At 43.2% G+C, this 25,813-nt stretch overlaps 2 protein-coding genes across 3 annotated transcripts; one reads left to right on the forward strand and one right to left on the reverse strand.

Annotated features, from left to right (window-relative positions):
* Window positions 1–3,544: 3,544 nt before the first annotated feature.
* On the reverse strand, window positions 3,545–13,103 carry LOC128454637 (arylsulfatase I-like). The gene is given in 12 exon segments (XM_053438082.1): window positions 3,545–5,050; window positions 5,253–5,836; window positions 5,949–6,096; window positions 6,731–6,862; window positions 6,864–6,878; window positions 6,956–7,192; window positions 8,037–8,211; window positions 8,290–8,364; window positions 9,932–10,081; window positions 10,186–10,325; window positions 10,649–10,853; window positions 12,865–13,103. Coding segments are annotated over 11 exon segments (2,271 nt in total). The 5' UTR covers window positions 10,838–10,853; window positions 12,865–13,103; the 3' UTR covers window positions 3,545–4,624.
* Window positions 13,104–16,200: 3,097 nt separating this feature from the next.
* Window positions 16,201–25,098, forward strand: LOC128454638 (ABC transporter F family member 4). 2 transcript variants are annotated; one of them, XM_053438083.1, is made up of 15 exons: window positions 16,201–16,434; window positions 17,465–17,520; window positions 18,079–18,248; window positions 18,369–18,463; window positions 19,478–19,594; window positions 20,262–20,366; window positions 20,585–20,675; window positions 21,310–21,374; window positions 21,491–21,578; window positions 21,899–22,534; window positions 22,629–22,773; window positions 22,893–23,212; window positions 23,360–23,421; window positions 23,535–23,579; window positions 24,020–25,098. In XM_053438083.1, exons 1-14 carry the CDS (start codon window positions 16,339–16,341, stop codon window positions 23,571–23,573), a joined length of 2,085 nt encoding a protein of 694 aa, XP_053294058.1. In that variant the 5' UTR covers window positions 16,201–16,338; the 3' UTR covers window positions 23,574–23,579; window positions 24,020–25,098. The 2 variants fall into 2 exon arrangements, with proteins under 2 accessions (XP_053294058.1, XP_053294059.1); XM_053438084.1 differs by having other exon boundaries at window positions 21,902–22,534.
* The last annotated feature ends 715 nt before the right edge of the window (window positions 25,099–25,813 follow it).

Raw genomic sequence — 25,813 nt, forward strand, 5'->3', positions numbered from 1 at the left:
AAAAATGAATAAAATAAACGTTTTCTCTACTTTTTAAAAACTCCAGAAGGCTGAAGAAGCCATGAACTACAAGTTATCGGGTGCCTTCATTTGGGAAATAAAGAAAAAACCTCAAAACAAAAAGATAAATCTCTCTTCTGTGAAGAGTTCGGTACTGAACAAGGCTTCTTGTAGTTTGTCTTTGTCTGTACCACAGATCCCAGTGCCCATTCCAGTGGCCCAGCTGATTCATGAGTTTTATTTTTATGGTCTCTTCCACCACACACACACACACACACACACACTCTCTCTCTCATGGGAAAGACTAAGAATCCTCTTGAATTGTCACAAAATGAAATAAAAATCCAGGGCATTATGTGTTTGGATCTTCACGTCTCATTTTTTGTCGTCTTTGTCCTTCGGTGTATCATCTGTGTGTGTGTGTGTCCTTGTATCTGTGAGGAATGTTCTGAGCCTACAGCCTACAAGGTGGAGGTACAGACATGTCTGGTGGGAAATGACCTCTGCCACAGCTTTTGTGTGTGTGTCTGTCATCTGGAGCTTTTACTGCGTCTCCTGTTTGTGTAGGAACATGCAGAATCAGTTATAAAGGCCTCGTACCTCATTGGTGGGGAAAGGAACATTCAGTGTGGATGAGTCCAGTGACTTTGACTCTAAAGAACCAAAACAAACCAAATTTCATTATTTAATCTCTAAATATTTTCAAAAACATGTTGACTTTATAGAAAAATACACCTCACAGCTGTTTATAACTCTTTTATGACTCATTACAGTTTGATAAACAGATGCGTCATGTTTTAACAATATAGACGAGCAGTATTTGTATTTCCTGACGTGAGACTCAGATCAGCTCGTCCGCTGTGGAAACCATGAGACAGATTTACCAGAGAACTTGTTGTACAGACTTTGTGAGTCAGGAGAGAAGCTCCTAAACTTTGGTGTGTAACCGAAAACCAGAGCAACCTGCAGCTGAGTGATTTGAATCAGGTCATCGATGAATCCAGCGTGTTCCTGCCTCTCGCTGTGTGAGCTGCTGCTGCTGCTCAGTAACGTCTGATGCTTTGGGCAAAGTTAATTTCTTTAGAATCCAATCAGAGCTGCAGAGAAGCCTCGGTGTCTTCATGTGCTCTGACTTCATCTCCCACTCACCTTGTTGTACCTTCGTCTGCAGTCGCTGCCTCCAGGTACCAGGGGGCGCCGTGGTGAGCAGCCAGCACACACTCATTAAAGACCGATGAGTCAGGGGGCCAACTGGGACGACCAAGGTTGTCTGGTTTCTGAGCCCACTCAGTCTGGAGCGTCTCACTTTGTTCTCCGGTGTGAAAGTCTTCATTGTTTCTCCAGTGATGTTTCACTCAGGGTCTGAAATATGAAGAAACTAAGTCTTCAATACGATTACCTCAGTCTTATTTATGTTTACATTAATTTCCTATTTAAAATTAGTTTTCTTTTACAGGGAAAAGTTTAGGTGGCAGAGGTTTTTGTTCTCTGTGTTGTGGTTCTTATGTTCTGGACATTTTCTGGAGATCATCTTTCACACATGAAGAACACAGCTGCAGGTTGTTCAGGTCGGAGTCCAGAGCTCTCAGGTCTCTGCTGGAGTCTGTAGAGCAGCTGGAGTCAGGACACGATGTTTAAATCCTGCTGCAGAAATAACGTCTCCGAAGAGCTCTTTCATCTTATCGTCTTTCTAAGTTAACATCTTCATCATCTCCATGTTTGACTCCTCTTCCTCATCATGTTCATTTCAGCTTGACCTGACTGGGACCTTCCACCTGCTCCTTGTTTCCTGCTTCTCCACACGAGGGAACATTCTGCCCCTTCCCATCATTGCTGGTGTTACTCTCTTTAATCTGGTGGACGAGTTGTAACCGAGTTGTCGAGTCACTGCGACCAGAACAAAACTCAATTATGAGGTTTTTTTGATGGTGTTTGCAGAAATCCCCCAGAAAGCAGCGCTGCCATGAGAGAATCCTGATTCCACAGCCGCCCACGTGCTCCACTTCTGTGGATCTCATATTGTACAGGTCGTCCCCCCCCCCCCCCCCCCCTCCCCCGGAGGGAAGCAGGAGGGAGGTTACTGATGAGAAGATGAGAAGAGAGGTTTTTAATTCAAACTGGAGAGACATGAATAGTGAGGTGTGTGTGTCAGAGCTGATGATGCTTTTACTTTTATCTGATTGTCTTATTTCTCTGCTGCACACAAACACACACTGTCTATAAATCAGGTCTGACACAGTAACTATGTCGTACTAATGTTAGTGATGATGATGATGATGATGAAGATACCTCAGTGATCAGTGCAGGAAAGTTTCAGGATCATGAAGTTCAACCTGTTCAACCTGAAACCAGCAGCTTGGGTTAAACGACCTTGACGGTTCCTGGAAACCAGAGAGAACGTTTCCTCTTCCATTTCCCTGAGGACCAGTTACAAAGACACGTGACGTGAGTGACGTGCTCAGAGACACTTTGACGTCGAACCAGCAGAACCAGCAGAACCAGCAGCTTCCTGTGGCTGAGGCTGAGACGCTCTGGTTTGTTCTGTTCAAGATGCTCTGGAGACAAACCGCAAGGATCTGTTAATATCTGGTTCCCCCTAGCGGCCAAACTGTGTTTCTCATGTGCAGCACGTGAAGAAGTTTACATTTAAAGTAGTTTTATTTTGAAATTAAACTAAAATAAGAGCATTTGGAAGTAACAGCTAAACCATCTTTAACTTCATGCATCTATAAATGAGCCCTGTTTAATAAACACACAATCTGAATAAATACTTACATTTTTAAAAGCTTTATTTACAATTTAATGTATATTATGAATAACTCGTCTGAGATGTTGATCTTTGGAGATCAGACGTACAGACTCCAGATTTAGATCGAACAACTATCAGGCCTCAGTTGTGACCTTTGACCTTTGACCTGAAGCTGACAGTTAAGTCTTTCATTGAGCTGCACTCAGGTTTAATGACGAGGCCTGTGTGCAGAAGGAACATCTCACACATGTAAAACACTTACAAACACGTTCCTCTGTGATCCGAGCTGAAGCCGGCGGACCTGAAATGAGGAGACCCGGTCGCTGTTGATCCAATTTGACCTTTATTTGCTCAGGGTGGAGGAACGTGTCCTGTGTGTCTCTGGAACTCGGCGCTCACACTGACGCGTCCTGTTGCAGAACAGCCACGAGTGTGGTTTGTTAAATGTGGAGCAAACACAGCCAAATATTTAGAGGCGAGACGAAAAAACTTCTAACTTCAAAGACGTTGCTCAGGAAGCTTCAACCTTTTTGAACCCGTTTCTGGAATGTGGGAGGTTGAATTGGAAAAATAAAAATCATAACAGTCTTTACATCTGTGGCTCAGTGAACTTGTTTGTCAGCAGAATAACCTGAAAACTACAAAAACTCTTTTATTGAAACTTGGTGGAAGGATGAGATTAAAAAAAAAAAATCTGGAATATGTAAATAATATCAATGATAGAATTTAAAGGGACATTCTAAATTAGTGTGTTTTCACTGAACTGAAGAATAAGGAAAAGTAAAACCAGAGCAGTCACAGTTTTATTCACCTGTTGGTTTATTTCACTGGGTTCAGACATCTTCTGATAATCTCTAAGAACAAATCAAAACCTCAGTGACTCAACTTGACCCTTAAAACTCTTTGAATTTCAAAATCTAAATATTACTTTACATAAAATGTGATATATACGTTCAAATGGCAGATTCTGCTGTTCACAGTGGGATGTGTGGAAATCAAAGGTCAGAAAGATGCTCATCACCAACGATACATTCAAACAACCACAGGATCTGAAGGCCTGGGTCACACATAGAAAACCATCACATTATAATAACTGAAAATCAAAAGTAGAAAAACATCTGAAACCACTGGAAATAAAGTGAAAACATGAAAAATGTATAAACTCCTCTGTGAGGTTTTCTTGTTTATGATCAAAGAAAAACAACCATAGTGATTTAACATCATCAGGATCATGCACTGTCACTATGAACATCTGGATTTGTGGATCTATGGAACTTACAGTAAACATCAACTCACTATATCCCTTTAATGATTCTTTCTGTTTCACACATTTTAATCGTTTACAGTGTAAATTAACATTCTACAATCGCACAAAGTCGGTTCTTGGTTCAAGAACTCCGTCAGTTTATGAACGATAAAAATCTCAGATGAGATATTTGACGATAACATCTGGATTTGTCTCATAGATTCTACACGACGGCTCCTCAAAGTGAAGCCAAGTCATCTGGATCGCCTCCTGGTGGCCGGCTACGGTAAAAGTCGTACAACTGATGGCTACAACAAGTTGTTCCTCTTCAGTCCACCAGGTGGCGGTGATGCAGCTGCTCCAGTGTCCTGGGAGTCTTGGCTTCACTTTTACGAAGTGAAAACCAGCGGATCAGCCATCTTTGTTTATAGTCGATGATTTTCCGACATTTAAAATTACGCTATTTAGAGAATTAAAAAAAAAGGAGCAGGTGATGGAGTGAAACCAGTGAACGGACACGTTTGATAAAGTTCTTGAAAGACGTCGACTGAATGAAGTGGAATAAACGAGACAAAAAGTTCAAAGTGCTGAAGTCACGTTCCTGTCGTGGGGGGGGGGGCGGCTCAGCCTCAGATCCGGTTGAACATCATCCCGGTGTTCAGTTTCAGGAAGAAGGACTTCAGCTTGCACAGCCGGCACCTCTTCTTCTTCTTCTTCTTCTTGCTGCTGCTCTTCCCTTTCTTGTAAACCCCCTGATACTTCCCCTCCTCTTCCTCCTCTTCGTCCACCCAGGGCACCCAGGCGCCGTCGTGCTGACTGGGGTTTGCTCGAGGGTCGTCGGGCGGGAAGTAAACCGGCACGGCCGTCTGGTTGTAGTGGGCGAGCCGAGCCAGCAGCTGTTGGACCACATCTGGCCTCTGGTCCGCCACGTCCTGCCGCTCGTACGGGTCGCCGCTGATGTTGAACAGCCAGATGTTTTTGTGGGTGGAGGATTTGTGGAGGGACGGGAAGGTGCGTTCGAGGTTCCACCAGCGACCAGGGAGGCTGGGGAGAACCTGAGGAGGAGAACCGGGTTGAAACAGAAGAATAAAAGAATCCTGTCCTATCGACACATTAAAGAATCAAATCTCCTGGATCTGCCCGATAATCAGAAATGTAAATCTGTTGACTAGTTTTAACGTAATCCTGCTGCCTAACACAAATAACTGAGTAACACAACTGAAAACACAACCTCCTGATTATAAACCTGTCAGATACCTGAGGCGGAACCCAGTCTCCGTGACCCGGGTCTCCCGTCAGCAGCTTCCAGTCTCCGACCCTGATGGCAGCCTGGACCGACGAGTCCCACACGGTCTGTGAGGGCTCCGGGTTGAGCTGGAGCGTTGTGTGGGACGTGGGCGGGGACGTCCCAGGCTGGGACTCATTCAGGTGCTGGGACACCGTCCTCCTGGACTTGGACTTAAAATGTAACTTGAGCTGAGTCTTGGATTTTGTCTGAAATGAACCCGAGTTCTGCTTCTGGGATGTGGTCCGTCTGGACTTCAGTGTTAAAGGAGACTGGACCCGAGGCTGAGACTTGGGGTCAGATGTTCCTGATGCAGGTGGAAGACGAGCGGAGCGGGACTTGAACCTGTGATCGGACTGATGCTGAGCGTAGTCTTTGGTCGGAGGTTTAGGTTTCTTTTTTGGGACCGGTTTAACTTTCAGTTTGGACTTTGGTTTCTTTGTGCTTTTGAGCCTGAACGCTGACTTCTGCTTCGGTTTCATCTTCAGAATCTTCTTCTTCTTCTTCTTCTTCTTCTTCTTTGGCTTCTTGAATGTCCGAGCTTTCGATGAACCTCCTGAAGAATCAGAGGAAACACAAATGAGACAAAGAGAAATCCCTTCATTGGCTCTATCTTCCATTCATCCCTCCTTTATACTGTCCAGCTCTTTTGGTACCGTGTCAGTTACCTGAGTCTCCGTCGGTGTCGTCGTCCCACTTCATGGTTTGAGCCGGCGCTCTGTGCAGGGGGTCGATGTTGTGAAGGATCTCCTGCCGAGGCGACTCCTTCCCCTCACTGATGGTCGACCACACGTCGAAACCGTCCAGGCCTCGACTCTGAGAACGAGACGTGAACATTGTTCGGGTCAGACTCGAACTACAGGAGCCTCCTCTGGGATTATTCAGATTTGTGTAACTACGACAGTCGGGCTCATCTGCGTTTGAACATCGAGCCAACAAAGCTTTTTGGAAGCTGCAGTGATTTGCCAATGAAATAAAACACAAAGTGCAGATTTCACAAAAGGTCAAGAGCAGATTTATCGGTTTTACAGTAGCACTGTAACCTGAAGTTTAAAAGACTGAATCTATGTGAAGAAAAAGTAGAGCCAAAGTATCTCTATTGCCCCCTAGTGGTGGGCTCCAGTAGTCCTCATCCAAGCTGCCTCCTCCATGTTAATGGATGGGACATGGACCAAACTAAAGGGGTTCATATCTGGGATATTTTGGCTTCCTGTTTGGCTCGTGACAGGAAGTGTAACATCGTCCATCTTTCTTTACAGCCTCGGGTTTTACAACTCAATAAAATAGTCAACAGCTTCAGATCTTTATCTCCATCAGCCGTCACTGCTGAGGTCGGCTTGTCAACATCTGGGACTTCAAACTGTGAAAGCGCTGAGACGGTAAAAAAAAGAAATGCAGCAAAGATCCAACACAAACACGTTGTTATCAGGTTGTGTTGAGCTTCACTGACCTGGCTGATGTTTCCTCCAGCCAGACCCACCAGGGTGGGGAACCAGTCGGTGATGTGGAGCAGAGCTTTGGAGACTCGTCTTCTGCGTCTCAGCAGAGGACTGTGCACGAAGGCCACGCCGCGGACCCCCCCCCTCCCAGTACGTGCCCTGAAGACACAAATACAAACATTTATCTCTAAATAATTCAAACTGTGGCTCAAACCCAGTCGTGACTGTGAAGTTACCTTGCGGCCCCTCAGTGGCCAGTTGCTGCCTCCGGTGAACGGCTGGGCCCCGTTGTCCGTGGAGTAGATGATGACGCTGTTCTTGTAGTAGCCGTACTTCCTGAGGGCGTAGGTGAGGTTCCGGACCGACTCGTCCACCGTGGACACCATGGCGGCGTATTTCCTCCTGGCCACGTCGGCCATGTCCCTGTAGGGGTAGATGTAGGACTTCGGAGGCTGGAGGGGGGTGTGGACGGCCTGGAGGGAAACAGTCATCCCTCAATAACATTTTTCAAGACCCCAGGATCGTTTTAAAGGAAAATTAACTTTTCCTAGCTTCTCATTTCCCAGAATGCCCCTGCACTCACTCCCCCCCCCCCCCCCCCGAAACACGAGTAAATCAAACACAACAGCTCTTTGTTTTTCGTCTCCTCGCGATGACATCATCTACATTTTCTCCATATTCTCTTTACCCCCCCTCAAGATCCCAAACTTCTAATCAAACGCACTCAGCTGCCATAAAAACAAAACCCATAATAAACAGCCCTCTCTCTCTCTTGTGAGGTGAAACACTTCTGGCATCAGGTTACATTTTCTGTGAGGCGTGTTTTTAATGAGAAAGGTTCTGGTTCAGATGAGCCAGTTTCTAAATAAGTTCCTGAGGCTTGTCGTCAAACAAATAAACTTTAACATGGATTCTGTGTTTTTCCAACTTCTGCAACTTCTCAGAATCCAGTTACAAACTGACGCAGCTTCGAAACACATCAGCCTGAATCATGTTTGACCTATTTTCTGAATCTAATAGAAAATAATAAAATATGTCATTGTATAATTTGAGAAAGTAGTGGAGACTGTATAAATCCAGGCGTTCCCGACATTATTCACAATAGCAGGAGGTCAATGTGACTTCCCATCTAATCAGTGAACATTTGATTCTGATAGAAATTGAAGAAATTCACTAGAGGCTTGTTTTACGAGCCCAACGTGACCTCGACCTTTAACCACCAAAATCTAACCAGTTCCTCTTCGGGTCCAAATTAATGTTTGTCTTCTAAGTATGAAGTTATTACATTTCTGATCCAATCAAACGTCGGTGTGATACCTGCAGGCTGAGCAGCAGGAAGAGCGGCCTGCCTGCCGGGTCGTGGTTCTCCAGGATCTTGCGGGCCCTCTGTGTGAACAGCGTGGTGGAGTACTTCCCCTCGTGGCCCCAGGCGACGCCCTCGTCCTCGTGGAGGTCGTAGCCGCACAGGCCCGGCCCGTCGCACGACCCGTAACTGGAGGCCCGGTGGAGACATGTGAGTTACTGTCAACAGTTTATTCACAATCAGAGAGTATTCACGCTCGTAAAGTACCTGTAGTAATCCACACTTCCTGTTAAAGAACCGAAGAAGCTGTCGAAACCCTTTCTGGTCGGCAGACACGCTTTCCTGGAGGAGAAGTGGAAGATGGAGGAAAGTGAGCGTCAGGTTTCCATCGTGTTGTTTTACAGCAGAACTTTACAGAAGTGTTAAAGGTTCCCTGTGGAGCTTCACAGTGAAATGTGTCCTTAGAAAAAGCAATGGATGCTTTATAGTCTTTTAATCTGCAACCTCTTTACGTTGGTGTTGGTTCGATAAAGCTTCTTCCTTCCTGGGTTTCTTGAAATCGTTTGCAGCTGCAGAACAGAACCGTGTCCTCGTGCTTACAAACAAACCAGTGGAGTCCTGCTCTGTGTCCAGAGTCAGTCCTGGATCCTGGTTTAAATCAGACCTGTGTTTCTGGGACTGATATTTACGAGTGTGTGTAATCTGCTGCAGGTCCAACTAAAAATCTGGATCCAGTGAATTTAAATCTGGTTTTATTGGGGAACTGTTGAGTCTTGGTGGAGGAATTTACTCGACTTACTGTCCTTCTACTTTTAAATATTTATCTCCTGTGTTTTCTTTACCTCATAAAGCAGCATTAGGTTCCTTGAAAGGTTCTGTAGAAATCCAAATATATAAGTTATTAAGTTATTAGCAGTATTACGGTGCTACTAGTAGCTGAACATGTAAAAAGAACAAACTGAATACTGTGGTTTAGCTCTTTCTCTTTATTACCTGCTATGTAACAGAGCTGCTTCATGGAGCTCTGCTTGTTTTGATTGGACTTTAACACTCGTGTGCTGGTTTCCTGACAGAATTATAATAAATGAGATTATTTATGATCATTGGAGTCTTTTGCTGGAGGTGCACATGAAGATATTTATTACTTGGCTGAGCTGCCACACGGCTGAGAAGGTATAGAGGTACCACATGTTCTGAGATTCTGGACACGCTGTTCTTTTTCTAACGCAGTGAGAGTTATCGATTCCTCTGGAGGTTCATGTGACACAGGAGGAACTTTTACTTTGTTATTCCTGTGTCACATAAACAGCAGAAGTTATCACCTGACGAGTAACATGTTTGTAAAAACATCTGCAGCTCCGGCAGGAAAAGTTCTGCATAGTTGCGCCATCCCAGCTGTGAGAGTGTGACAACAGGCTTCAAGACCCAGAATGAACCTGAGATGTGGACACACACACACACACACACACACACCCTCACCTTCCTGACATCAGATCAACACAACTCAGATTTTCTCTTTCCACTGTTCACACACACGTGTTCCTGTCGCTCTGTGTGTGAACATCCAAGTTCAACACCATGAACGTCTCTGAGGAGAGAGCGTCTGAACGTGTGCAGTTATCCACATGTTTGAACAATTACCCCCCCCCCCCCCACCACCACCCCCCCGTCATGTGTGGCCGCTCGGTTCGACTATAAATACTTTTGCCTTCACGTGTGGACACACAACTCATCAGACACACTCGTTTAGAGGATGACAACCTCAGTGTGAGGTTATTAATATTAAGTTTCAAATGTAAATAGCTGGAACTCCCAGGAATGTGTTGATTTATATTAAGTGTTTGAGTAAAGTAATAAATTATCAATGCAGATTATATGAATCCATGAGTAGCAGCGGCTCAGTCCTCACCTGTAGAAGCCCAGGTGCCACTTGCCGACCATGTGTGTGGTGTAGCCGGCCTCCCGGAGCCGCTCGGGCAGCGTGTCCATGCTGGAGGGCAGACAGCTGGGCTGGCTGGGCCTGATGATGGAGTGCTGCAGCCCCGTGTGGATCTGATACCTGAACAAAAGAGGACCGGTTAATGCTCAGCTGGGATCTACTGGTCCACTGCTCTCTGGTTGAAGGTCCCCAGTGTTCCCAGCAGGCCAGCAGAGAGTCGGTACCTGCCCGTGAGGAGCTGGCTGCGTGACGGCGTGCAGATGGGCTGGACGTAGTAGTTCTCCAGCGTCACTCCCTCCGCCGCCAGCTTGTCCAGAGTGGGCGTCTTGATGGTGGGGTTGTGGTAGCCGATGTCATTGAAGCCCTGTCACCGAGTCACAGACACATTCAGGAGGTCAGTGACATGCTTTATTGTTTATTATATTTACATCAACGTTTGGCTGATCCAGTGGTTTTCACTGGATAATTCTGAATATGTCCTTTATGTGCAGGAGCTGATTTCAACTCTGCAGCTTTATATCAGTGACCAGGAGAACAAACAACCCTTCTGAGGAGGAGGAGGAGGAGGAGGAGGAGGAGGAGGAAAGAAGTTTTGGTAACCTACCATCTACATTTGTAATCAAGAAAACACACTCATGCTGGCTCTGTCACACACACACACACACACACACACACACACACACACACCTGGTCGTCTGTGAGGATGAAGATGATGTGCGGCTGCTTCTTCTTCTTCTGCTCCGGTTCTGTCTCGTTGTTCTGAGTGTGTCCGTCCTCCTGGTTCTGGGTGCTGGGTTCGGACCGCTGGGCACTGAGGCCGTCCAGGGTGAAGAGGACCGTCAGAGCCAGAGCAGCAGCAGCAGCATTAGTCTGCATCGTGACCACAGCCGCCCTGCAGGGACAACACAAATATAAAACACACAACAATACAACGCGGAACGTCGACAAACCGCGGAAAAATGCAGCTAAAAAATGTTCGAGTCGGCACAAAGTCCCACACGCGTGCGATCGCTGCCGGAGAAGCTGAACCTCATAAAACCACATCGAGACGGAGCTGCCAACTGGGCTGCAACTGGGATCTGAAACACATTCATCTGGAGGAGAGCTGGAACCCAGAGGAAGATGTTTTTAACTGTTTACCATCTTTGAAACTGGATATGACAAATAAAACATGATGGGAATGTGTGTAGAGCTCAAACTGGGATGGAGCAGGAGGCAGGACACGGGGGGGGGGGGGGGACTACACTTTGACCATTAGATGTGTGTGTATGACGGAGTATCATATATAACACAATGTGCAGCATTAATAAAACACCTTATTACTCTTTATATATATATATACAAAGTGAAATTGTGTTTTTTATAATATATTGGAGGATCAGTTTATGTATAACATAACCAGACAGATTTCAAATTAAGAAACAAATCAAGATGCTATTTTCTGGCAACTATGAAAGTGAGTAAGTTAATTATATTAGTACTAAAGTATGAAGTGTATATCTAGTATAAAGTATACTTAAGTAGGATTTAAGGTACCTATCAAGGAAAACCTACACTGGGTTTTTGAGGCCAACGTGGATTTTATTATTAAATAATAATCTTTATATTCACAATAATGTAGGTTGTTAGTTTTTGGCTCCATTCTGAGTTTTATTGTTTCTGGGCAGAGGACCAGGGGAGATTATTTCTGCTTTATATTCCGTGACAAATAAGAAACATAAACCAGACTCAACACGTCTGAGATATCAACTGACAAAATCCTAACCATCTATCGGCCGTCTTCCAAAATCCTTCTCCCCCTTTTTGCTTTGAATAAACATTTGGATAAAGTCGGTTTAGATATTTAAATTTACAGGAAACAGACGAAAAGCAAACAAAGACTAAATCTGATCTGAGACGATGGAACCAGACGATGTTTTCAATAAACTTTAAATCAATTGTTTGTGATGAGTCAACGACATCAGTTACATGAAACTCAACACAACAACACAATGTGTGCGAGTGTGAAGTGAATCTGAACGTGAAGCTTCTCACGTTGGATTCTCTCTCTCTGTGGTTTTTTATTCAGTCAGAGTTTCATGAGCAGCTTCGTGTTCCGGGAACAGATGTTTAAAAAGTGGGACGTGTTTATAAACTTTATAAACTTTATAAACTTTAGATGTGAGAGGACGATGTGGGACTTTATCTGTGAAGAGTGAGTGAACGCAGCTGTTTCCCAGTTAGTGCTGATGACTGGACTGGTGTCTCATCAGGTGAGACACTGGGGGTCATGGTAGCAGCTGAGGACACACATCTTTCCCTCTATGTGTGTGTGTCTTTGTGTGTGTGTGTGTGTGTCTGTGTGTCATGTTGTCGGGACCTCATTCCCACCGACACATCATGAGGACTTGTCTTCCTTCAGTGCACATAATGTGAATCATTGAGTTTTAAAGAAGGCATGTTTCGAGGTTGGGTTTAAGTTAAGTTTAGGATTAGGCAAAGTTTACGTTAGGTTCCAGTTAAAGTTGGGTTGGTTAAGTGTGTGTGTGTGTGTGTGTGCGTGGTGTCCAGGTATTGCTCATGTTGTGGGGACCTACATCTGTTTACACTCTCACATTATTGTTTTCCTTATGAGGACAGAAACCCGTATAAGGGAACTCATGACATTTAAAGTTTGTGTGTCTCTGTGTGTCTCTCTGTGTATGTGTCTCTCTCTCTCTCTCTCTCTGTGTTTGTGTGTGTGTGTGTGTGTGTGTGTCTGCAGTGTGTTAGATTCTCTACATGCACAGACTCGCTCACACGTTTTGTTTTGCTTCCTGAATCAACTTGAAAATGAACCGAACCTTCGTCCTGATATGAAATCAGTTTCATCTGTAATCAGCTCAGATGAGATATTATTATAAATTCAGGCCTTCGATCAATACCTCGGTGCAGGATCGATGGGAGTGAACGGCTCTCCTCCTCCTCCTCCTCCTCTTCCTCCTCTTCCTCTCCTCTTCACTTCATTCTTCCTCCTCTCGTCCCTCGAGGTCTTTGTTCAGTGACTTTCGGGTGAAGTTTGCAGGAGACGCCGCATGTCCTCCGGTTTCCACAGTTTCCACAGATCCTTCTTCCTCCGGAGCGTCTCGGTGAGAGAGAGAGAGAGAGAGAGACAGAGACACAGAGACACAGAGAGAGAGAGAGAGAGAGAGAGAGAGAGAGAGAGAGAGGCATCCACACGAGGAGACTTCTGCTCTGCGCCTTCAGAATAAAACACATCAGCCAAATCCAGGCACTTTACCTACCTTCAAAATGATAGAGAAACCAAACAGTGCCCACAATTCACATACACACTTATATCTATAAAACATATATTAAAGGTTCAGTGTGTAGGATTGAGTGACATCTAGTGGTGGAATGTCATGTTGCAGCTGAACAACCCCTCACCTCACCCCCCCCCCCCCCCTTCGAACATGACAGAGAACCTGCGGTAGCTTCCGTTGTTATAAAACTCAAAAGATGATTAGTTTGTCCAGTTTGACCGACTGTAAATAGCATGGCGGCTCCGTAGAGATGACCCGTTCCTGATGTAAATATAAAGTATTTATATATTAAGTAATAACAAATATAAATAGGACAATACTAGAGTTAAAACCCCACAATTCATACAAATTAGAATGAAACAAACAAGTGAAAAGATCACTAGAATTATTTTATATTCAAGTTCCAACATGAAACATTTTTGTGTTGGAACGTGTATAAATGAAAAGATTCGCAAACTAACAGTCCTGCTCCTTATTGGTTGGAAATAAATTGAAGACTTTTAAAGATCTTTATACAAAGTTGTAATAATTTTCTATTAAACTTCTGATTTTGGCATTAAATGTTAAGTACTTCACAGCGGTTTATATCAATAATTCTTAATAGCAATATATCGTGTATAATTAATGAGCATTTCCACATTAGGGCCAATTATCATGATTAATTGATGAGCAGATTTTCCAATGAACAATTAACTAAGCTTTTGTCAGACCTGACCATTGAGCCGAGGAGCCAATGATCAAAAGTAATAATGATATATAACAACAATACACAACTCTTCATAGTGTATATTCTGACTTTAAGTTAACAAACGTATAACTCTTTGTAAATTAAATGTAAGACTTGAAAATAATTTAATTCAAAATTAAAAACCTTTAATTTTCACAAAAACAAAAACAATTTTGTTTGGTTATAATCGGACCAGTCTGGGCACTTTTATTTTGAGGGCTAAAGAACTAAACATCCGCTGTTCTTGCTTCTTTTCAGGCAACTTGAAAACGGTGAAAGCTTCAGGTCGTTAATGGAAATCCAAGTTGTGAATTTGTGTCTCTGCTGATTATTGTCATCATCTCGCTTGTGGTTGTGAGACCGTGTGAAGAGCATCAGCTGACCCGGGAGCTGGGACCTCAGTCCGGACTGATCTGAGGCCGAGCAGGAGGCTTCTTCTCCAGTCAACCAGGAACCAGTGTCTTCACTGGACACATGTCAAACTGCATCAAGTCCCAAATATCATCTGCAGGAGACAGGAAACACGTCTCATTAATTAGGAAATAAAAGCCTCAGCTATCCCTCCTGGGAAATGCGGAAGTAAAAGATTCATTAGGATGAAGATGAATATGAAGATGAGCATGTTCTTTAGAAATCAATCAATCAGATTACTGGAGGTCAAAGTGCTTCATAAATGACTGATGAGCCAAAACTAACACTTAAAGTTCAGCTGAGAAATACTGTGAAATAGATTTTAAAAGCTTTCTGAACAATTTAGACAATTACAGGACGCAAACTGGAATTTCCTTTATAATATAGGTGCAATAAAATAAGCGAATAAACTAGATATAAACCACACTTACTTCTATAAGGACCCTTGATGTTGTTTATGTGCACATTTCAAACTTTCTTTGATTAATCACTTTTTTTTAAAGTTACTGGAGCAAAACAATTATTTAAATGTTTAAACTTTGACTTATTAATAATTCTATTTTCATGTGTAGACGAGTACAGTTGCCTCTCGGTCAGAGCTCCACAAAGGAGCAATTAAAAAATGAGTGTCTTCAGTCCGTGCCTTTATTTTGAAGGTTATGAGCAGAGGACCTAATTAAGATGATGGAGGAATGGGTGAACTGGTGGAATGTGACTGGCAGACGTTATTTAAAACACCTCGACGTAAATTAGGCAGAAAGAATGAAGGAAGACTTGTCTCAGTGAAAAGACTCCAGTGTCCAACACAGTCTTTGACTCTAAAGTCCAGTTTGTCTCTTCTGACTTCTTCTGTCATTTCTGCCCCTTTTCTCTTTATTTAAGAAACCAAGTGGTTCCAGGCAGCGGTGACTCGTCCTCTGTCCCAGAAAGACTTCATGTCTCATTCCAAGTTTCCAGCCAAGTGGTGAAAGAGGTCGTGTGTTTTTTATCAGCAGCTTATTCACTGGAGCTGAGGAAGACACGGGGGAGCGTCTCCAGACATTATCATGGAGGAGAAACATCTGCTCAGCCGCACTTTAAATACACACAACTTCAGCTCTTCAATGCTCTTAATTCCTCTATTTAAACTAAATCAAGAGTCCAGGCTTTTAATGGTTATTATTACAGTTCCACAGATTTATTAATGGAGCATGAAGAAGCCCATTGGTGCAGGAATAAAGAAACTTGTGAAAATGGAAGGTTTACTGATGATAAATAGAAATAGAGTTTATATGAGATGGATGAAATCACAGCAGGTCATCAACTTACAGATGTGCAGCAGCAGAGGTTTACTCTTTTAATTTAAATATAGTTTATTGGGCCCAGTTTTGCTTAGTTAGGGATGATTATTTAATTTGCAGAAGGAAAGTCAGAATAAATAGTTTTATAGCATTTAATAAATGTAATTATTTCTACAATCAAAATATGGATTAATAATTTGAAATTAAACTATGTAATGATTACAGTAACAAAGACATGTATTTATATTTTAATAGGTAATAAAAAGTAAATATTAATGAAATATTAATGCATTATTTAATAAATAGGGGACTGCAAAAAAATAATAACTGGAATTCATAAATCTATTTGAAAATACATGTTGAACGAACAAAAATATTATTCTTGTATATCTTGAAGATTTTATTGAAACTTAATATTAAATCTAAAGTTTGTTTTAGGTCCACTTTACTTTTCAAAGTTAAATCTCAGAAGAGACTTCCGCCCTCAGAGCGGAAGCTCAGGCAAGAGCACTCAGGCTCCCATGATGCATTGCAAGGGGGGCGGGTGTAGCTCACACACGTGTGCAGCCAGAATAACGAGCATGTACTGAAGCGAGGATAACTGGTCAATAATAACCCGCTGGTCCATCGTGTCTGTAAGCGTCTGTGAGCGTCTGTGAGTCGGTCCCGTCGGTGAACATGGAGGACGAAGCGCTGCTGGTTCTGATCTACCAGCACCTGAAGGTGAACGGCTTCAAGAAAGCGGCCAAAGTGCTGGAGAAACACGTCGCTGAGGTAAGAAGGTTCGATTCCCCCACGTTTCTATGTTGAAATCTGCAGAACCGACGCTGCTGATCCACGATCGGTCAGATTCTCCTGAATGTGTCTGTCTGAATCCAGGGCGAACATGTGCAGGTTATATAAGACGTTAAATATATATGAGATTAAAGTGTGTGTCTGTGTTTGTGTGTGTCTGTGTGTGTCTGTGTGTGAGTGTGTGTTGGGGCCTCCTGCTGGAAAAGAACATGATGTTTCAGAAGCTGCTCGGTTGTGTCAACACTCCTGCAGCTGCTCACGAACACTCCATTCAAAACCCCATTCACTTTTTAAACCATTTAACGATCACAGCTGTATATTATTACCCACGTGGACCGGAACTGCATCGATTAATCGACTAATCAATTAATTCTGGATCAAAAAATTATTCGGGAACAAATTGTATTGATCAAATAATCTGTAAGTCGTTTGAACTAAATGTTAGTTTCTAAAATGGGAGAATTTGCTGACTTGCGATTTAGTGAATTGTTGTTTTGATGTTCTAGAGACCAAATAATACATAATGTACGTTAGTGACAGAGTAATAAATGATAAATACTTATTAGTCACAATGCAAACACACACATACTCTTATATAATCTATTAAAACTTCTCTTTACAAATCAGTTGTAAAGTTAATAATATGAAGTATTAGGGCCACTTGAAGTCGATCATAATTTAATCGTTAAAAAAAGCTTGTAGCTTGATTATAGTGAAAAGTCGCTGCCATCCTCCATCTGGACTCGGCTGTTGTTACTTTTCTTCGGTTCCATGGATTCATATCCGGGATCATGTGGCATCAAAGTGATTCTGAACCACAGGAAATTAGCTTTCCCCCTCTCGGCTCTGTCATATTTGAGTCGTCCGGCCACTTGATGAAAACGTGGTTAAAATGAGGCTTCAAGAGGAATTCAGTTGGAAACGGAGACAGAATAAACTCATGTGATGGTTTTTTAATGGTTTCATTGTGTTTATGTTTGTTTAATTGTGTGTGTGTGTGTGTGTGTAGGTGGAATCTTCAGAGCAAAACTCCAACCTGCGCGATATCTACACAGGCTGGGTGAAGTAAGTCCTGAATGTCTCTGAGCCTTTTCACAATCACTGAGTTATAAAGGAACTTTTATTAATCTGTGAAGAAATGAAGTAAAACCAAATCACAATTCATTAAAACTAATGAAGAGAAGAAATAAACATTGAACGATAAAAGCTAAACTAAAGCCAACATCGAGTACATGTCCCCACTTCAAAATACCCTGGATTCAGGAGCAGCCATCTTGAACTTTTGGATTAACTTGCAGCTGCGTTGTTGACATAACTAATAAGATTTACCAAAAGGACAGAAAAACCTGTTTGAGAAACATTTATTTCATGTGAGCTTTGATCATTTAGTCTGGTCCCTGTCTGTTAACATGGAGGAGGCAGGGTTTATAACATGTACTGCAGCTGGCCACCAGGGGGCGATCAAGGTAGCTGAAATGTCGTCCATCTTAAGACTCGGCTTTAAGGAGTTACACCAAATAAAAACATAATTTAAATATAAAAGAGTTTTCAAAAGCATCATATCTGTTTCCAAACTAAATGACGAATAAAAAAATGTGTGTGTTGTGTGTCTGTGTTGTGTAGACTGTGCTCTTTAGCCCAAGATGCTAAACAAGAGACAGAAGACGCGACCACTCTGAAGAAGAAGAAGAGCATTAAAGCAGAACCTGCTGTCAGCGAAGAGGAAGAGGGGGCGGACGCCAAACTCTCCAACGGCGCAGAGGAAAATAATGTTGATTCAAAGCCTCCACCGGGTAAAACTATATATTTATATACATATTAACATTTAGAGGATGGAGCTTATGATGTTTATAACTGCAGATAATGGTTCAGGGAACTTTTCAGAGTCTAATCAAAAACATCTCGTCCTTCAGAGCCCCAGTCGAATGGCGTGGAGTCGTCCGGTTCAGAGGTGAAAGACGATGAAGAGGAGGAGGAGAACAAGGAGGAGGAGTCCACAGAACCAGAGGTGAGCAGGGACGGGCCCCTCAGACATGAAAGCATCGTCTTCAGCTCCGGGACACGACGAAGGACATCTACTGTTTTCTGACTTTGACGTTGATTAATCGGGAAAGGTTCAGTGATCCGAGCGGGAGCCACGCCCGAGTCCGTGCGCTTGAACGCAGCTCAAACACCGGAATCGACATTAATCTCCTCTTCATCACTAATCTCCTCTTCATCATTAACGTGAGGACGTCCAGCTCAGCACGACTTCGGCTTCAGAACAAAACATATCTACAGGAAACTCAGGGAAAAGAAATCTGACGGCAAAATGTTAAAAACTAAACTGACACGATTTGACCTAGATTGAAACGACAGGAAACTAATGTCATCATGATCTCACACACACACAGACACAACACACACAGACAGACACACACAACACAGACAGACAGACACACACACACCCAACACACAGACATAACTCTTGTCCAGTCACTCAGATAATGTCCTGATAGATTAACAGTAGCTGCAGTGTTGTTTTAGGCTCGTGAGATACACACACATTAAGCGTGCGTGTGTGTCTGTGTTGTGTGTGTGTGTGTGCGTGCGTGTGTGTCTGTGTGTGAGAGAATATCAAAGTCTCGTCTCTGTTCTTTCTATTTGCTCAGTGATGCAGTGGATGATGCTGTTTGGACAGAAACTGTGTGTGACAGACGGATAATCTTCTGAGACTTTGTGTGTGTGCGTGTGTGTTTGTGCGTGTGTGAATGTGTGTGTGCGCACTCTGTATTACTCATGCTGTGGGGACAGACTCTGTTTCCAGCGTCACATTGTGGGGACTCGTCTTCCTCATGGAGACAAAAAGCAACTCTCCATAAATTAAATCATTGAGTTTTAATGTGAAAAGTTAACGAGGCTGCTTCCTGTTAAACACTGTGGCTTCCTGTCGTCGTCTAATTGTCTCCAACACAGTTTCACAATGATCAGAATTATCTTGTTCCACCTCTCATAACATCAGTCTGCTCCTGCTCCTCCTCAGGCGGCTCCAGGTGAAACTTGTGTCCCGGCCACTAACGGCTCCTCTGAGTTGGAGGAAGCAGCCGCGGACCAGACGGGGGATGGAGCTCCGGCCCCGGGCGGCGATGAGCCCAAGCAGGTTGGTGACCTGAGGCTGAATCTGAAAGAATGTGGTCGTGCAACTTTTCCCTTTTTTCACTTTTCAATAACATCTCCTCCGGCACATAACAAACCCTCTGATTGGCCGCTCTCCCCGCTCTCCGTCACCAAATGGTTTCTCCCGTCTGTTCGTTGTGTTTACACCGAACTGACGGAGGAGAAACGAGCGGAGCTGCTGATTGGTTCTCATCACGGCTCATGAAACCAGGAGAAGCTGTTGGTTCTTCTGCTGAGCCCACGTTTCCTCGTGTTTATTCAGTGTGTTGTTCTTCTATCACACACACACACACACACACACTCAGTTCAGCTGTCAGGGGGCAATTAGTGCTTCTGTGTCTTGCTCAAGGACACGGGGGGGTAGAACCACAGGTGGGTGGACGACCCGCTCTCCCTCCTGAGCCACGGGAACCTGTTTTGGAGTAAACGTTATCAGAGCTGTTGTTGGCAGGAAAGAAGACGTTTGAATGATTTTTTTACAAAACCGTGACAATGTGATAATATGAAATTATCGATTTGTCCACCACAACTTTTTAATAACTGCTATGAAACTTTCCCGATCAGGACGACACCTTCACTGATCGAGTTAAATACAGATTATCGACTTTCAGGCTCAATGGTTGGTTGTGTCTCCTCCTCTCCGTCCTCAGGAGTCACAAGCAGCCGCAGAGTCCGAGGAGACAGCTGTCAGTCAAACAGAGGCCACGCCTCCCTGCGCTCAGGAGGAGGAGCATGAGGAAGACGACGCCGTGAAGGTGCAGTGTTGGATCTTATTGATCTTATTTGTTTGGAGCACAGAACCCACTTCCTGTTCCTTTTCAGGTCCAAACTGTTTAAGTTATAATTGACAAAACTGCAACTCACTAAAAAAAGATCAAACCAGATAGAGTCAATGAAATAGAAGTAAATCAGAATGAAGAAGAATCTCCGGGTCTGGGGTCACTGTTGTTGACCTCATGATTCTTCACTACAGGCGTCCGGCGAGGCCGAGCCCACCAGCTCTGACCCGGCAGCCGAGGAGACCAATGAGCAGCCGGCGGAGAGCAAAGCCCCGCCCCCTGCAGGTATGAACAACCAATAGCTGTTTGACTAGCAGGCGTCACCTGTGGCGTCTCCTCTGTCTGTTTCTCACGGAGCCGAGAAACATCACAAGCTGTTGTGAGGAAACCGAACGGCTCTGGTGTTTCCTTCATCACAGCGGCTGGTTTTTAAAATGATGATTTGCTGCTGCACCAACAGGAGAGTCGGGAGAAGTTTGAGGACTCTGACTAAAAACTATTTTTATTGATGGATTATGTTGCAGCAGTGGTTGGGACAGTGTCATCATTAAATAGTTTGACAAGTTAAAAGGTAAAAAAGTTCCCAGAGGTGGATTCAGATCGGAGCAATAAAATAAATCAGTTCTCTGAAGGTGAACGATAACAAAAGGTTAACTAGATTTATTTTAAATGACTTTAAACAAACCAGTGAAAACTCAAGAGGTAAATCAAATATTCATATTATGTAAATATGTGCTTGTTCTCAAATAGTTTGTTTAAATACAACTCCTTGTTTCATCACTATTGTTTATGTATTGTAATAGTTTGAGGTTTTTATGCAGTTAATTTCTTAATAAATACTTAAAATACTTGTGGTGTCTTAACAAGCTCCAGAAGAGTTCAGACGATATGATGGCAGCTCTGTTTCCATCTTTTCTAGAACCTGAGAATGAAGCTGAAAATCCAAAAGAGGACGAGACAGTCGAGGAAGAGGAGAAATCCGAGGTAAAAAAAAAACAACCTCTTTGTATTATTTTAGGGATTAATGAATACTGTAATCAAATATTTCCAGGTGCAGAGAGAAGATGAGAATCTAAATAAAATCTATTTTGTTTCCTCAGGACCTCACAGCCGACCTGAAGCCTGAGAACCAGGAGGAGACGTCGGCAGCTCCTGGTGACGCCGCTGAACTTCCTGCTACTGAAGCTGGTAACAGAGACTTTAACTGAATTACCATCATATTTAAAACATGTTGTAAACCTTTTGTCTTCTACTTTCAAAGGGTTTTTTCAGATCGGTACAAGATTTTCAGAAAATTATAATATTTTTTTATCTTTTTCTGGAAATATAACGACTTATTTTAGTTTTAATCATTAAATTGAGACTTTATTCTCGAAATCTCTTTTTTCTCTATCAGATTTAGTACTTTAAACTTATTTAGCAATTTTTGTTTCTTTATTTTGACTTTGACTTTCTTCTTTTTCATTATTGTGACTTGTCCTTTATTTCCTCGTGTCCTGTCCTCTCAGCAGCAGACGACGGCATCGTCCTCAACATTCAGGTCGAAGACGCTGAAGCAGCCGAGCAAGAACCAGGCCCAGAAGTAAAAACTCCCAAGAAGAAGAGGAAGAAGAGTCTAAAGGAAACACTAAGCACAGACACGTCCGCCTCAGAAACAGTCAGCGACAGTCCTCTCTCCACCAGGTCGGCCAAAAAGAAGAAGCTAAACAAAAAGAAGGAGGAGGAGGAGAAGCCGGAGGTGGTGGTGGAGGAGGAGGTGGTGGAGAAGCCGGAGGAGGAGGAGGTGGTGGTGGTGGAGAAGCCGGAGGAGGAGGTGGTGGTGGAGGAGGTTGAGGAGGCACCTCAGGTAACTTCTGAGAAGAAGAAGGCTAAGAAGAGGAAAAGGGAGAAGGACCAAGTGGAGGAGGAAAGCGTGGAAACTCCCGTCACTCCGTTGGAAAACAAAAAGAAAAAGAAGATTGTAAAAGAGGTGGAGGAGGAGGAGGGAGGAGAAGAGGTGGAGAATCCTGTGACTCCAGCCGAATCAACGGAGAAGAAGAAGAAGAAGAGGACTAAAAAGGCCAAAGGACAGAAGGAGGTGGTGCAGTCTGACGAATCAGCAGCAGGGGGCGACAAAGACTCAGAAAAGGAACTGGATACAACAGGTAAATAAAATCTGTCTGTTGAATCAACGTGAAGCAGCTTTAACAACTTTGAGCTTCAGCTGAACAGCGATTTGTACGTCTTCTCTTCCTCCAGCTGAAGGAAACTCGTCTCTGCTCTCGTCCTCTAAGAAGAAGCAGCGGCTGAGGAAGAAGCTGAGTCTGAAGAAGAGACTGAGGCTGCACAAGCAGGAGGAGAAGAGTAACAAGAAGAAGAAGAAGAAGAGCACACCCGAGGAGAAGTCTGTAAACTTTAGTTCTCTTATGTTGAATGTCATTTTAGATACTTAAACAATTTCTAATCATGTACTTTTCCTTTTTCATTAAAAACTGGTCACTTTATAACATCTTGTTCTCACAGAGGGACTCCAGAGGCAGCGGAGGAGACGCCTCAGCCCAAACAAACCAAAAAGCCCAAACGTGCCGCCCCCCAGGACCAGAGCACCCCGAGGAAGACCGCCGAGCTAGAAGAGAACTCCTCCAAGGAAAACAAACCTCCAAAGATGAAGAAGCAGAAGAAGGGAAAGGTGGTGGATGCGGATGAGAGCGGCGTGATGATCGACCTGACCGCCGAGGGTCTCGACTCCTCGATGTGCTCGAGCGAAGAGATGACGAAGAAGAAGAGGAAGAAGATGGAGGCCGGCCAGGTCGAGAAAACTCCCGTCTCTGCAAAGAAGAAGAGTAAGAGACTTGTTGGAAGTTAGCAGTTAGTTGTGTTGATTTGTACGAGGACATTGAACCAATAATCATAATTTGAAGAGTTCACCAAACTGAGCGGCAGCAGAAACTAAAGCTTCAGCCTGATGTTCACGTGTTGATGTTTTACAGAGAAGAACGGACTGAAGCAGAAAGTGGAGATAGAAGCTTCTCCAGTAACACCTGCTTCCACGGTACGACACACACACACACACAACACACACTATCAACACTGACATGTTCTGCACAAAATAATTTGCCTGCAGAAGAACTTGTGAGTCACATTTTGTTTTTCCCATATTTCCAGAAAAAGAAATCCAACAAAAAGAAGATCCTCGCTGATTAAATCTGGGTAAGTGGATAAAACTCAAGGTTTTCAATTGAAGTTGTTTCACACTCAGACTCAAAGTTAAACTGATCCGATTTCAAAGGTCAAAGGTCAGGTTGTGTTTTAAGACATTTTTAAAAAATTGAATTGATGATTTATTTCTCCCCCGCTGTTGCATTGTCACATTTCACATCCGTTCTAATTGGCGTTGCTCTGCAGTTACAGTCTGTTATTAATAACATGTTATGTCTGCTTGTTCTGACTCGAGAGCTGATGATCTCGGGTCATCTCACCTACAATTTTAAAAACTGTTCCCTTCAGCTAACGCAGTTTCCTCAGGGACGGATGCAAATTAAGAAAATAAAAGTAAAACATGTCGACAGCCTCAGAAGCGTCTCTGTTCACTCGAGGTGACGTGTTGTGTTGGAGTGTCGACTAACGAGCTGTGTGTGTTTGTTCCCCAGCGGCTCCTCCATGTGAGCGGAGGGACGATGATTGGACCTGGAAGACAATCCTCAGAACGTCGGTGCCTTTCCTCCGGATGCTTCAGGCTGAGATCAGAGGGTTTTCTCTCACACGCAGGAAACATCAGTGATTTTCAGTCAAGTTTGACTTTCTTATTTCTCCCAAACTGTGAAAACTACTCAAACTCTCATGTAACTCAGATCTGTATCGAATAATTAACAGGTATAATAATAATAACAATGAGATTTCAATGCCCGACTCAATCTACCTTCGACAGATGTTTGTATTATTGAAGTGACTCTGTGTAGAAGTTACTGTTTTCAGACCCGATGCCACAGAATTACTTCTGGAGTTTCTCCGGAGTTTCAGACGCGTTCACGACAACACAGAAAACCTCCGGAGCGTTCAGGTGGAGATCTTTGTGTCCGGAGCCGTCTCCTAATCCTGAGACTTTTGGTTTGTTTTGTTTTATTTTGCATCTTCAGATGTTCTGCCGAGTTGTTACGAGTCCAGAGAAAGTCCGGAGTCTCTCTCTGGAGTTCGGTGTTTTGTCTGAAAGCATCTGTTGTGTATCTTTTAATCTTCATCTCTCTCTCTCACACGATGAGAAACTCAACCCGCTGCTTCTCTCCTGCTGTGACGCTTGTGACAGACGAGCTTTGTGTTTGGTTTTCGGGAACAAGATGTGAAACTCTCCCGTTTGATCAGATGAACTCCTGAGGATTGTGAACAGTAGATAACTTGATATACATTTTTTTTTTCTGTAGTGACTTAAGTTTCATTGTGACACTAAACTTCTGTTTCATGTGTTTTTCAGTCAAATAAAGCTGTGAGTTATCTTTTTTTTTTGTAGGGAAATGGTTTGTTTACATTGTTGTTTTCACCGTGAACTCTTAAACTATGCACCTGAATCAAATGCTGTGTTAAGAAGTGGAACACTTAGCAGATTAACAGATTCTAGTTTTCTCCTCCTGATGAACTTGTTTTATACTGTTAGTCTTTTTCTGTTTGAGCCGGAGAGGTCAACTACCTACGTATGACTTGTACTAAAAAATAAAAGTGTGTCAAACAAAGCCAACTGACGACTCTGACATTTAATTATTAATACTTACTGTACCATAACTTCTTCATGCCGCTTTGGCAGTGACGGCCAATCTGTCCTGTGAACTCGGTTTTTAAATTTGGCACAAAGGATCACTCAAGCTCACAGATGAACTTATCAGATTTTGGAGGTCAAAGGTCAAAGTCACAGGGGAATTTCTTCAAAGTTTGACCAGTTGTCACTCGGACTCAAAGATCAACTGATTAGATTTAAATGGTCAAAGGTCACGGTGATTTCAATCAAAAAGGAAATCTGGAAAAAGAAATGTATGCACATTGAAAGGAGACATATGACTCACGACTATTAAAATATATTTAATACCTGTAATACCCTAATAATATGTAGCAGAGGACAATGCTTTAGAAAGAAGGAATAAACGAGTTACATGGAAATTCAGAAACTCGGAGGAAAGTCGTGAAAGATCTTGTCTGATTATCTTAATCACGTCTTGTGTAACAGTAAAGTGAGACAGTTATATAAACAGCACCAAGTTTGAGTGACTGTCAGGAGAAGTTGAGGTGAAGCTGTAAAAAGAATAAAAGTTCATGATCATCATGAAGCAAATATCCACCAACACAAAGTCCAATATGATTTCTGAGTGACTCCCTGATGGTGGAACACAGGATGTTCCTGGCTGTGATTATATATAATTACAGAAATGATGCAGCAGCAGTTAAGTGATGAAAATGAC

The sequence above is a fragment of the Pleuronectes platessa genome, chromosome 13 (assembly GCF_947347685.1).
Source record: "Pleuronectes platessa chromosome 13, fPlePla1.1, whole genome shotgun sequence".
NCBI classification, from domain to species: Eukaryota; Metazoa; Chordata; class Actinopteri; order Pleuronectiformes; family Pleuronectidae; genus Pleuronectes; species Pleuronectes platessa.

What these genes read in the sequence shown, in the direction of transcription:
- LOC128454638 (XM_053438083.1), top strand. Translation starts at nt 16,339, where the DNA reads ATGGAGGACGAAGCGCTGCTGGTTCTGATCTACCAGCACCTGAAGGTG. An exon ending in AGGAAGAGGAGAAATCCGAG is followed by an intron (nt 21,375 to 21,490) that starts GTAAAAAAAAAA and finishes TTGTTTCCTCAG; the next exon opens with GACCTCACAGCCGACCTGAA. An exon ending in AAGAGCACACCCGAGGAGAA is followed by an intron (nt 22,774 to 22,892) that starts GTCTGTAAACTT and finishes TTGTTCTCACAG; the next exon opens with AGGGACTCCAGAGGCAGCGG.